The 12165-nt window shown below is 43.6% G+C and overlaps 1 protein-coding gene across 1 annotated transcript in view; it reads left to right on the forward strand.

Annotated features, from left to right (window-relative positions):
- The window catches only part of STK32B (serine/threonine kinase 32B), a 416355-nt gene that overhangs the window by 96521 nt on the left and 307669 nt on the right, over positions 1 to 12165 (forward strand). The window contains exon 3 of the mRNA XM_003800212.1: positions 2798 to 2949. Coding sequence (XP_003800260.1) covers positions 2798 to 2949 — 152 coding nt within the window. The remainder of the gene's footprint in view (positions 1 to 2797; positions 2950 to 12165) is intronic.

Genomic DNA, 12165 nt, shown 5'->3' on the forward strand with positions numbered 1-12165 from the left:
CTGCCTGGAGCATCAGAGGGAGCCCGGCCCTGATGGAGGCAGCCTGCAGCTAGAAGAGGTGAGTAGGGATGCTGCCTGGAGCATCAGAGGGAGCCTGGCCCTGATGGCACCTTGATTTTGAATTCCTGACTCCAGAACTGTAGACAATACGGTTCTGGTGTTTAAGCTGCCCACTTTGACAGTTTCTTGTAGCAGCTCGAGGAACAGTGAATCATGTCATCCTTGTTGACGTCCCTGTCACATGCTGTGTTAGCCCTGGAGATATTTTCCCACCATACCTCTCCTCAGACTCAAGCATTCTGTCCTGGCGTCCCCTTCCCCCAGAAGCTTCCCCCTTTGCCGTTGCTATCTTCCCATCCCTTAGTGCTCACCCTCTGGCATTGATTCCTGGGGCAGCCTTCTCCCACGGAGCTGCCTTTACCTCTCCACCCCTCCAGCCCCCAAATGAGGGAGTCACTCAGAAGTCAGACTTGTGTGGGTTCAGTCCTGCCCTGCTATTTAACAGCTGGTTGAACTCTGGGCAAGTTAATTCATATACTCTGGGCTACAGCCTCCTTATCCTCTGTCCAGAATGCTCTAGTGGGGAATAAGTGAGATAATCAAGGAGACGATTTGTCCAGTGCCTGGCCTCCCGTAAGTGTGCGGGACAAGGCATTGTCATCACTGCTTCTACAACTCCTGTGTTCCTCTAGAGCCCATGAGCCTGATTTTGGGCTTCCCTAAAGGTAGGTTCCAAGGCAAGTATTTGAGTACAGGGAGCTGGAGAGGTAAAGAAAACATAAGCAAGTGAGTTGGAAAGTGAGGCAGGGAAGGGATGGGAAGGAAAATAGCCAGGAAGAGGGGTGCCATCAAGCTGAACAAACTCTGGAAACCAGTGTGAAACACAGTCCTCAGACTTATCTCACCCAGTGGGCAAGGGAGGTGGGGTATTGGTACCCTAATTTCTACCAGTCAGGGTCCAAGGTCCAAGTTGTGGATGCTAATTCTCCAGCTTTGCTAGTCTGTTGTATGTTGCCATTAGGGTCTCACGGAAAAGCAATGTCACAAAGAATAAGCACGCTTATTGAAATTGTGTTTTAAATAAAGGTGATCATCTGCTTGCTCGGGCAAAATGGAGAGCTTTCTTTATTTACTGTTGGTTTATATAATCGATCTTGTGCATGCGCCCTATACAGCAATGACTTCATTAACATTCATTACAATCCCCCAGCACATGCGCACTGGACTTCAATGACTTCCCTCTGACATGCATTGGACACCAATGACTTCATTAATCCATTTAAATATCTTGTGATTACCTACCTTATAAGTAGCTCATTCCTAGTAATCTGATAATCCACCCAACATACACCTTTAAGCATAACCCTTTCAACATAACCCGGTTTAACATAACTTACTGAAGAACTTGTTGTCAGTCATTACTTTCTTTGTTCTTATCTGATGAAGCCTGAGACTGTGGAGGAAAGAGACAGTTTGAAAGTCTGTTCTACTGACCTTGCTATTTGTTTTTTTTGTTTTGTTTTGTTTTACCTGTTTTATGTTTATTTATTTTTTATTTTTATTTTTTATTAAATCATAGTTGTGTACATTAATACTATCATGGAGTATAGTGTGTTGTTTCCATATACAATTTGAAATACTTTCATCCAATTGGCCAACATAGCCTTCATGTCATTCTCATAGTTGTTGTGTTAAGACATTTATATTCCACATTTACGAAGATTCACTTGTACCCTTATAGGCGTGATCCCAGCAATCACCCTCCCTCCACCCATCCTACCCCCTCCCCTCCCCTCCCTCTCCCCTTTTCCCGTATTCTTGGGCTAAAATTGGGTTACAGCTTTCCTATGAAAGCTAAAAATTAGTTTCATAATAGGGCTGAGTACATTGGATACTTTTTCTTCCATTCTTGAGATACTTTGCTAAGAAGAATATTTTCCAGCTCCATCCATGTAAACATGAAGGAGGTAAAGTCTCCATCTTTCTTTATGGCTGCATAGTATTCCATGGTGTACATATACCACAATTTATTGATCCATTCACCTTGCTATTTGGAGGCAGTTACTTCAATCTTTAAAACAAGGCATAATTAAGAAACTTCTAGAGCAAACAGAAATTTGTGTGCAAACCTCTGTTCCCATGTGGGCCTTAAGTCAGGGGGTTTTTATGCCCGCAACCGACCAGGCTGACCTTAGGTCAGGGGGGTTTTAGGCCTGCAACAAACCTGGCCATATGGGATTCTGCCTCCATTTCTCACAAGTATGCCTGCACAAAGTCTTTTAATTGCTTTCTCTCAAACAGCTTTTTTGGCCAGAGGCATATAGGCCTTTCGCCTATAGTTGTATGGGCCACATATAAGTGGCCAAAAGAACACTCAGGCTGACTGATGCAGGGCTGGAGAGTGGAGGTCAAGCAGGTGTGCAGTGAAGTGGGAGGAGGTAAGATGCTCAGGTGGGCAGAGATGGTCTGTAGCACTGTGCCAACCACACATCTCAGGGCTCTGGTCACTCGTGCATCTGTTTTGCTAGGCTGTGAGCTCCCTGAGGGTAGGGCAGCTCCTTTTCCACACTTAGGACATGGCTGGTATTAGTGCAAACATTCAGTAAACGGATGAATCTGACCCAGCTCCTCGATTTTACAGATGTGGGGAGATTGTGGCAGTAACTCGGCCAGAGCTGCTCCGCTAGTGAGTTTTTGAGAGAGAGACTTGAATCCAGGAGCAGAAATGAGGCAGGGGACTGACTTTTATTCTTTTTTAATTTTTGTCCTGAATGTTGTCCACTTGGTCGTCTCACAGGTATGCATCGTGCAGAAGCGCGACACCAAGAAGATGTATGCCATGAAGTACATGAACAAGCAGAAGTGCATCGAGCGCGACGAGGTCCGCAACGTCCTACGGGAGCTGCAGATCATGCAGGGGCTGGAGCACCCCTTCCTCGTCAACCTGTGGTGAGTGAGTGGTCTGTGCGGCTCCGGAGCCTCACGGTCCCAGCTCTGCAGAGGAAGTATCTGCACTGTAAAGAGAAAGGAGTGCGCCTCTGGGTTCAGGCGTTCCTGAGCATGTTGCAGAATGCAGTTTCTTATGGGGTCTTTATGGATGTGCTTCATTTTAATTCCCTTCTCTTATCTGATGAATCAGAATTGAAAATAAATTCAGAAGAGGCGGCTTTGTGTGTCTGAGAAGATACGTTGTAATGTTCTGGGAGAATGCCAAGTAGAGGCTGTAAGGGGAGCTCAGTGTTTTGGAAAATCTCACCCACAGAGTTGATGGCAATAAGGGCCACTTGGAACCCGTGTTTTATTCTCCTCAGGGTAGCTGTGCAGCACGGACATGCTAAATTCTGAGTTCCGAGTGCAGCCCACGAAGCTTGCCATGATTTGTGTTCCAGAACTTTCTCTCCATTCCATAGTTGGCTGTTACGCCGCTTTACGTCTGCATCCTAGAAACACCCCTGACTCTCTGCCTTTACACGTGGTGTGTCCCCACCTCCACCAGTGTCTCCTGACCCACTCTGGCAAGTTCCAGGCACCCAGCGTAGGAAGCCCTTAGGTCAGGAGCCTTTGCTGACAGGGTGACCACACCTCTCGCTCTTTGCCTTGCTGTGCACTTGACCCAAACAGCCTTTACCAGAAAGAACACAAATTATCAGACTACTCAGCGATTTTCCCTAAGAAATTCGTCACTGCTTGCAAGCAAGTACTGTTTGTCAGTTCTCTGTTTCTGAGGGTCTAACATAGTGTCAGTCATGTTGGAGAACTTAGCAATGAAATGGGATTTCATTGATGGGGAGAGGACAAGCCACTGTAGGACACAAATTCTGGCAGTTTCATTTGGCAGCTTAGCTGACTGCTGATCTTGAGAGCCACAGCGGTGATTCTGGAAGGGGGAAGACGGTCTTTGCCCATATTCACTCTTGTCACCGCTAATTTCTGTCTCTGCATATTTAGAAATACTTTGAACATTGAGTGATAGGAGAATAGGAGGAAGATGAATGTCCCATTTGACAAAACCAAGGTGTGCATGGCAGATGTACAGATTCAGGCATTTCCATAGGGAAAAAGCAAACCAGATGTTATACATTTGCATCTAAGTAACACTTGAATGTTCTCTGTGTTTCCCCTCAGTGATATAAACACTTCAGTCATTAGGAGGAAATATATTCCTTCGTGTTTAGATTACTACAAATAGAATATTTTTACAATCAAATTTCTTTTTTTTTTTTGAGACGGAGCCTCAAGCTATCCCCCTGGGTAGAGTGCCATGGCATCATGCTCACAGCAACCTCCAACTCCTGGGCTCAAGCGAGTCTCCTGCCTCAGCCTCCCAAGTAGCTGGGACTACAGGCGCCCGCCACAACGCCTGGCCATTTTTTGGTTGCAGCCATCATTGTTGTTTGGCGGGCCCGGGCTGGGGATTCGAACCCGCCACCTTAGGTGTATGTGGCTGGCGCCTGAGCGGCTTGAGCCACAGGCGCCGAGCCACAATCAAATTTCTAATCAGAAAACCATCATACGTTCCTTGCAAAACATAAAAAGTAAAATACATAAGAAAACAACAATTACCCAGAATCTCATCCTGTCCAGATCATGTTTTGATATGTAATTCTTTTTGTACTCCTTTTTCTTTTATTTTTTTAGATAAAGGACATGTATAGTCACAATGACTTTTGTCTTCTGTGTCTTCAAATTAATAGTGTTGTAGGAGCACTGTCTCCTTAATTTTGCAAACCCTTTCTCAATCATTTTTAATTGCCTACCAGTCCACTTTGGAAAAGCAAGCTATCAAATCCTTATCCTGTCTTCTAGGTTACTTAGGGCTGTTTCTAATTATTTAGCTGATGTAAATACTGCTTAGATGAATATCTCTGAGCCTAAACATTTCCAGGAGAGACTCCTTAGAGTGGACCAGCCGGCAGGTACATAACTGAGCTGGTATCAGGGGTGTTGAAGGAGAAAGCTTGGGTTGGAGCAGCCCTTTGTGGAGCACTGATTTTTTGATGCTCTGTTCCTGTTCTCTAAGACACCATCAGAGTAATGACCAATACCCTTTGGTTACATGAAAGAACTGGGTAAACACAAAAATTCTCCACAGGTGTTAGCCTACTAGCATTGTGTTCCCACTGTAACCAAGACAGGAGTAAACTATTGCTGGATTATGAGGTCATTTCTCAAGCTGTCTGAGACACAATTTCCTCTTATTAGTGAAATGTTTTTCCTTTTATTAAGTCATATACACATATAGATCATGAATACATTTATGCATCTGTGGGGTAATATGTGTCTTTTTTAATACAATTTGGAGTGCTTACATTAAACTAATTAATGTAGCTTTTGCCTCATTTACTTAATTATGTTAAGACATTTATGTTCTATACTTGATAGATTTGACTTGTACCCTTGCAATATGTTCCATAGGTGTGGTCCTACCATTTACTCTCCCTCTATCAAACCTCCCCCCTTCTCTCCCTTCCACTTCATTTCTCTCCTTCATCCTGGCATATAGTTGTGATCTATCTTTCATAAGAAAGTGTGAGTAATTATAAATTGAGAAAATTTATAAATAAAGTGAGAAAATTATAAATTTCATAAAAGTACTGAGTACATTGGATACTTTTTCTTCCCTTCTTGAGATACTTTGCTAAGAAGAATATGTTTCAGCTCCATCCAAACATAAAAGAGGCAAAGTCTCTATCTTTTTTAAGGCTACATAGTATTCCACGATATACATATCCACAATTTATTAATCCATTCATGGGTCGATGGGCACTTGGGCTTTTTCCATGACTTGGCAATTATTCATTGAGCTGCAATGAACCATCTGGTGCAGATATCTTTGTTGCAATGTGATTTTTGGTCTTTTGGATATATTCCTAGTAGAGAAATTGCAGGATCAAATGGCAGGTCTACTTTTAGATCCCTGAGTGTTCTCCAAACTTCTTTCCAAAAGGAACATATTAGCTTGCGTTCCCATTAGCAGTGCAGAATAATACCCTGTTTATAACTGTGTCAAGAATTAACTGAAAAGAAAATACATCAAATTATATTTTCCGTAGATAAAAGTTTTGTTTACTTTAAGAGGTTTACATGTATATGTGTAATATATATATGATAATAGATGGATGATAAGATAAATGGATGGTAGATACATAGATGATAGAAAATGATATGTGATAAATGATAGATTAAAGATGATAGATAAAAATAGATGATAGATATAGATGACAGATGATAGATGGAGATAGATAGATAGATAATAGATAGACAGATGTATTATCTGTCTATCTAGGTAGATGGAAATAAATAATGATCCTTCAAGCTATAGGTTAAAAGGAGAAAAGTCATCATTCCCTTGGTCAGTCCCAAGCACTTTATATACTGTATGGGTTAGAAATTATTTAGTTACAGGGAGGAGAAACAAATTTGCCTAAGTACCAAAGGGAATTTCTTGTCTTTTGTAACTAAAAAGTCTAGAGTGATAGCTGACTTTGATCTCGCTTTCTTTTTCTCCTTCTTTCCCTATATTAGCTTTATTTTCAGAGCCATAACTTAGGTCCAATTGCTCCTGCCAGCTGATCAGCCCCTTAGAGGCTGTAGGTCGTGGGCAGTGTTGACCTAGCTTGGGTGACGTGCCCATCTCTGAACAGTGGAGGAAGGGCTGGAGGTTGGACCCATTGAGTCTCATGGGTAGAGAGTGGGAGCAGGGGGCTCTCCAGAGGGAAATTCAGAGCTGTTTCCAGAAGAAGACAAGTAGAGTGTTCTGGCCATATGATCAGTAGCCACAACACCTACAGGATATCCTTGTTTGAAAGTCTTCATGATAGCTCTGCCCATGTCTCAGAGATAGAGAGCAGAGTCCCAGGCAGCTCAGCACCTGGCCTGAAGCAGGGGACTTTTGATTTAGGCTCAATACCACCCCTCCCCGCTGCCATGCCCTAATGTTTTTGGTTCTTATCAGGAAATGACCTCTAACACTTACTGAGTACTTATTTGATCCTCCTGACAACCTCACTAATTTCCTGCTATTATCTTACTATTATTGGTCCCATTTTACAGAAGGGGCCACTGAGTCTCACCCCTAGTAAATGGAGACTGTCTGGTTTTGTGGCCCTCACTTGTCACATGTCTCCCACAGTGCCCACTGCACCCCACCTTTTCCTGCTGAAGTATCCGTCCTGGGCTTTGTTTTGGCTGCCTCTCTGGTGCCTGCTGGAATAGTACACAGTGTGGCATTATCTGTTGGTTTGAAAGGACACCACTGCTTTATATTAATCATATGTAGCCTTTTTTCTTTTTACATGGAAGGTGAATTATCATAGCCTTAGAAATCCAGACTATGTACCTTGTCATTGTTCTTTTCACTGACATGCTCTGTAATTAGCACTGGCTAAGGGCCTGTATTGATTACTTTTCATGATAATTTTGCCTCTAAAGGAATGAATTATTTGTGCTCCCAAGCCTGTGATGACCCAGGCTGAGTTATCAAAAGCTGTTTTGCTTTCTGGGGCTTAAGACAACCCAGGTAAAGGAGACAGAGAAAGAAAAATTACACCCCAGAGAATGAGGGTGGCTCATTACCAGGAGCACTGGTGGGGTGGAGGGTTGGAGAGGAGGGAATAGTAGGGGAGAGTTGAGGGAGGAATTTTCTAACACACTCTGCTCTGAGAATGACTTCCCAGATTCATATCCCAGCTCTGCCTTTTGACAGCTACAAGGCTGCTGTGAACAAATTGTGTCACTTGGCTCCAGATGCACATGTTGAAGCCCTATCCTCAAAGCAATGGTATCTGGAGATGGGGACTTGAAGGGGTAATTACAGAAAAATGAAGTCATAAGAGTGGGGCGCTAATCTGATAGGACCATGCAACCTTATAAGAAGAGAAAGAGAGAGAGAGATCTGATGGTCACACAGCAGGAAGGTTGCCGTCTGTCGGTTGGGAAGAGAGCCCTCACCAGATCCCCACCACGCCAGCACCACAGTCATAGACTTCCAGCCTCCAGAACTACAAGAAGTAAAATTTTATCATTTAAGGCCCCCAGTCTGTGGTTTTTTTGTATGTCTGTCTGAGCAGACTAATATAGAGACCTTGAGAGCAAGTTGATTTGCCCCTGTGTGTTTTAGGTTGCTTATTTGCAAAATGGACACCAAAAGAAAAAGACATCATAGTGTTGTTCTAGGATCCAATGGTGTCACACAATGAGCACATGGTCTTGGACATGTGCTAACCACTCCATAAAGAGTCTTCATTGTTACTGCCAATACAGGCATACCTTGAGGACATTGCAGGTTTGATTCCAGACCACAGGAAGAGGAGAAATGTTACAATGAGGCAAGTTGCAGGATGCTTTTGGTCCCTCAGTGTGTACAAAAGTTGTTTATACCATATTATAGTCTATTACATGTGCAGAGAATTATGTCTAAAAGTGGAATGAACATATCTTAATTTAAAAGTACTTTATTGCAAACACAATGCTAATGACCATCTGAGCCTTCATTGAGTTACAATCTTTTTGTTAGTGGAGAGTCTTGCCACAATGCCCATGGTTGCTGACTGATCAAAGTGGTAGTTGCTAACAGGTGGGGTAATGTCTTACAATGAGACAACTGTGAAGTTTGCTGCATCATTTGATTCTTTTTTTCATAAAAGATTTCTCTGTAGCATGCAGTGTTGTCTGGTAGCATTTTACCATAGTAGAACACCTTTCAAAGGTAGAGTCAGTCCTCCCAAACTCTGCCACTGATTTCTCAACTAAGTTTATGTACTGTTCCAAATCCTAGGTAGTCGTTTCAAAAATGTTTATGGCATCTTCATCCGGAACAATTTCCATCTCTATAAACCGTTTTCTTTGCTGATCTGTAGGAAGCAATTCCTCCTCTGTTCAAGCTGTATTGTGAAATTATATTGACAGCAACACAGTCACATCCTTAAGGTCTGTTTCTAGTTCTGCTTCTCTTGCTATTTCCACCACAATGGTGGTGACTTCCTCCACTGAATTCCTGAGCCCCTCAAAGCCAGTGGTGAGGTTTGGAATCAACTTCTTCTGAACTCCTGTTTATGGAGACATTCCTCCTCCCATGAATCATGAATATTTTTGATGGCATCTAGAATGGTGAATTGTTTCCAGATTTCAATTCAGTTTTCCCAGGTCCATCAGAGGAATCACAGTCTGAGCCAGCTATAGGTACTGATTTGCCTAAATAATACAATTTGAAAGTCAAAATAACAACTGGATACTTGGGCTCCAGAAAGGACATTGTGTTAGCATGTTAGCAGGCATGAGAACAAGATTCATCTCCTTGTACCTCTCCAACAGCACTCTTTGGTGACTAGGTGTGTTGTTAATGAACAGTCATCGATATTTTGAAAGAAATCTGTTTTTTGAACATCAGGTTTCAACATTGGGATTAAAACATGCAGTAAACTGTTCTGTAAACATAAGTGATGTCATTTAGGCTTTATTATTTCGTTTCAGAGCACAGGCAGAGTAGATGCAGCATCATTCTCAAGGACCACAGAATTTTCAGAATGGTAGGTGAGCATCAGCTTCAATTTAAAGTCATTGGCTGCATTTGCCCCTAACAAGAGAGTCAGCCTGTGCTTTGAGGCTTTGAAGCCAGGCATCTTGTCTCTAACTGTGCAAGTGCAAGACAGTTTCTTCCAATAGAAGGTTGTTTGACCTACACTGAAAATCTGTCATTTAAATAGAAGGTTGTTTGACTACACTGAAAGTGTGTTGTTTAATGTACTTTCATCACTTACCTTAGCCACATCTTCTGGGTAACTTGCTGTAGCTCTGCGATAAGCACCTACTGCTTCACCTTACCAGTCTACGTTATGGAAATGGACTCTTTCCTTAAACCTCATGACCCCACCTCTGCTAGCTTCAAACATTTCTTTTGCAGCATCCTCACACCCCTGAGTCTTCACAGAATGGAAGGGAGTCAGGGCCTTGCTCTGGATTAGGCTTTGGCTTAAGGGATTGTAGTGGCTGGGTTGAGCTTTTATCCAGACCATGCGCACTTTTGCCACATCAGCAATAATGCTGTTATACTTTTCTATCATTTGTGTGTTCATTGGAGCACCACTTTAATTTCCTTTGAGAACTTTTCCTTTCTATTCACCACGTGGCTAACTGTTCAGTGCAGGAGGCCTGGCTTTTGGCCTGTCTCAGCTTTTGATATGCCTTCCTCACTGGACTTCATAACTTCTACCTTTCGATTTAAAGTGAGAGACATGAGACTCTCACTTAAACACTTAGAGGACATGGCAAGGTGATCAATTGCCTTAGTTTCATTACTGTTGTGTCTCAGGGAAGAGGGAGGCCCAGGGAGATGGAGAAAGGTCGGGATATGGCTATTGGGAAGCAGCAGAACACATACAACATTTGTCAGCTTCACCAGTGCAGCTCACTGTGCCCCTAAACACATGCAGTGGTAACATTAAAGATCACTGGCCACAGTTCACCATAAGAGATATAACAATGTTGAAACTCTGGAGCATTGCAAGGGTCACCGCGATGTGACAGGCAGATGCCAAATGAGCACAGGCTGCTGGATAGGTGGCACCTGCAGACTGCCCAACGAAGACTGCTGCAGACCTCCAGTCTGTGAGATGCACAGTCCCTGCAAAGTGCAGTGGGAGCCAGCAGCAAGATGTGCCCACATGGGCTCTTGTGCTTTGAGGTTGCTCTCTGGTTGTTTGAGCACTTGAAGCGAGGCTGCTTCACCTCTGTGTGGACTCGCTCTACTCCCCCTCTCCTCTGGCACCAGCCATGAGCACATGGTGGCTTTTGGAGAACACATCTCCAGTTTTCAGTTTTAGATTATTATTCTAATTAAATTAGTGGGTAGGTAGCTCATTTGTGTTTTTGGACTAAATTTAAAAATCCATTTCTACTTACCTGATTGAGTACATTTACTAGATTATTAAAATGTTTTGTTTAGAATAGGATGAGGGAGGTACCTACCACTGTCTACAGCCTAAACCAACTGTGAGCACACATGCCTGTTAGGACAGGATGAGAACAGATACCTGAAGTCGTTTTAAATAGCTCTGGGAGCAATAATAGGTTTCTAGAACCTTATTTGAGTGACAACAGAATGAGTCAACACCTGCCACTTTAAGCCAAGAAAGAACCACTTAAATCCATGGATAAATTTTAAGCATGGAAATTTTTCATTAAAAGAAAACTATATAAGTATTTAAAGATGGAGCTGCTCTGGCTAAAGCAGGAGGGCAGGGAATGAAATTGGAGGGAGGACAGAGGGTGGGAATCCCCAGGTGCAGCCTTTGGAGAAGGACACCAGCCTTCTATGAATGATTGCCCGAGACTGAGTGGTGTCACTCCTGTAGAAGTCATCACCAGCTTTGACTGTAACTACAGGGCCTACTTAGTGTTCCAGCACCAGCTGCAGTGCCCATCACCAATTGCCCTTCAACTTGTACCAAAGTGTAAACCTAAGGCTAGACTTATGCAGCACTGCAACAGCTCTCCAAAGACCTGGCCCCTAACCCTGACCGTCTCATGTCTGCCACTGTCTTAGGACACACTCTTATTCCAACTTTGCTGTCCGATCTATGGCACCTGCACTGTCCCTTGCCATTCCCATCTCTTCATGCCTTTGTACCTGCTGAGCCTCCTGCCTGGAGCACCAATTCTGTATCCACTGTGCAGACTTCTGCTCACTGTCCTTCAGTAACTCATTCTCGAGGACCTCTCCTCTGTGTCCACTGTGTGGAATTCCGCTCACCATCCCACAGGAACTCATTCTGGGATCACCTCTCCTCTATGTCCACTGTGTGGACTTCTGCTCACCATCCTGCAGGAACTCATCTGGAGGACCTCTTCTGTGTTCACTGTGTGGAATTCTGCTCACCATCTCACAGAAACTCATTCTGGAGCACCTCTCCTCTGTGTCCACTGTGGGGACTACTGTTCATTATCCCACAGGAACTCATTCTAGAGCACCTCTCCTTTATGTCTTCTGTGTGGACTTCTGCTCACCGTCCCTTAGGAACTCATTCTGGAGGACCTCTCCCCCTTGTCCACTGTGGGGACTTCTCACCATCCCGCAGGAACTCATTCTTGAGGAGCTCACCTCTGTGCCCACTGTGGGGACTTCTCACCATCCCTCAGGAACTCATTCTGGAGGACCTCTCCCCCTTG

This window comes from Otolemur garnettii, unplaced genomic scaffold (assembly GCF_000181295.1).
Source record: "Otolemur garnettii isolate 467f Iridium unplaced genomic scaffold, OtoGar3 scaffold00171, whole genome shotgun sequence".
Lineage (NCBI taxonomy): Eukaryota > Metazoa > Chordata > Mammalia > Primates > Galagidae > Otolemur > Otolemur garnettii.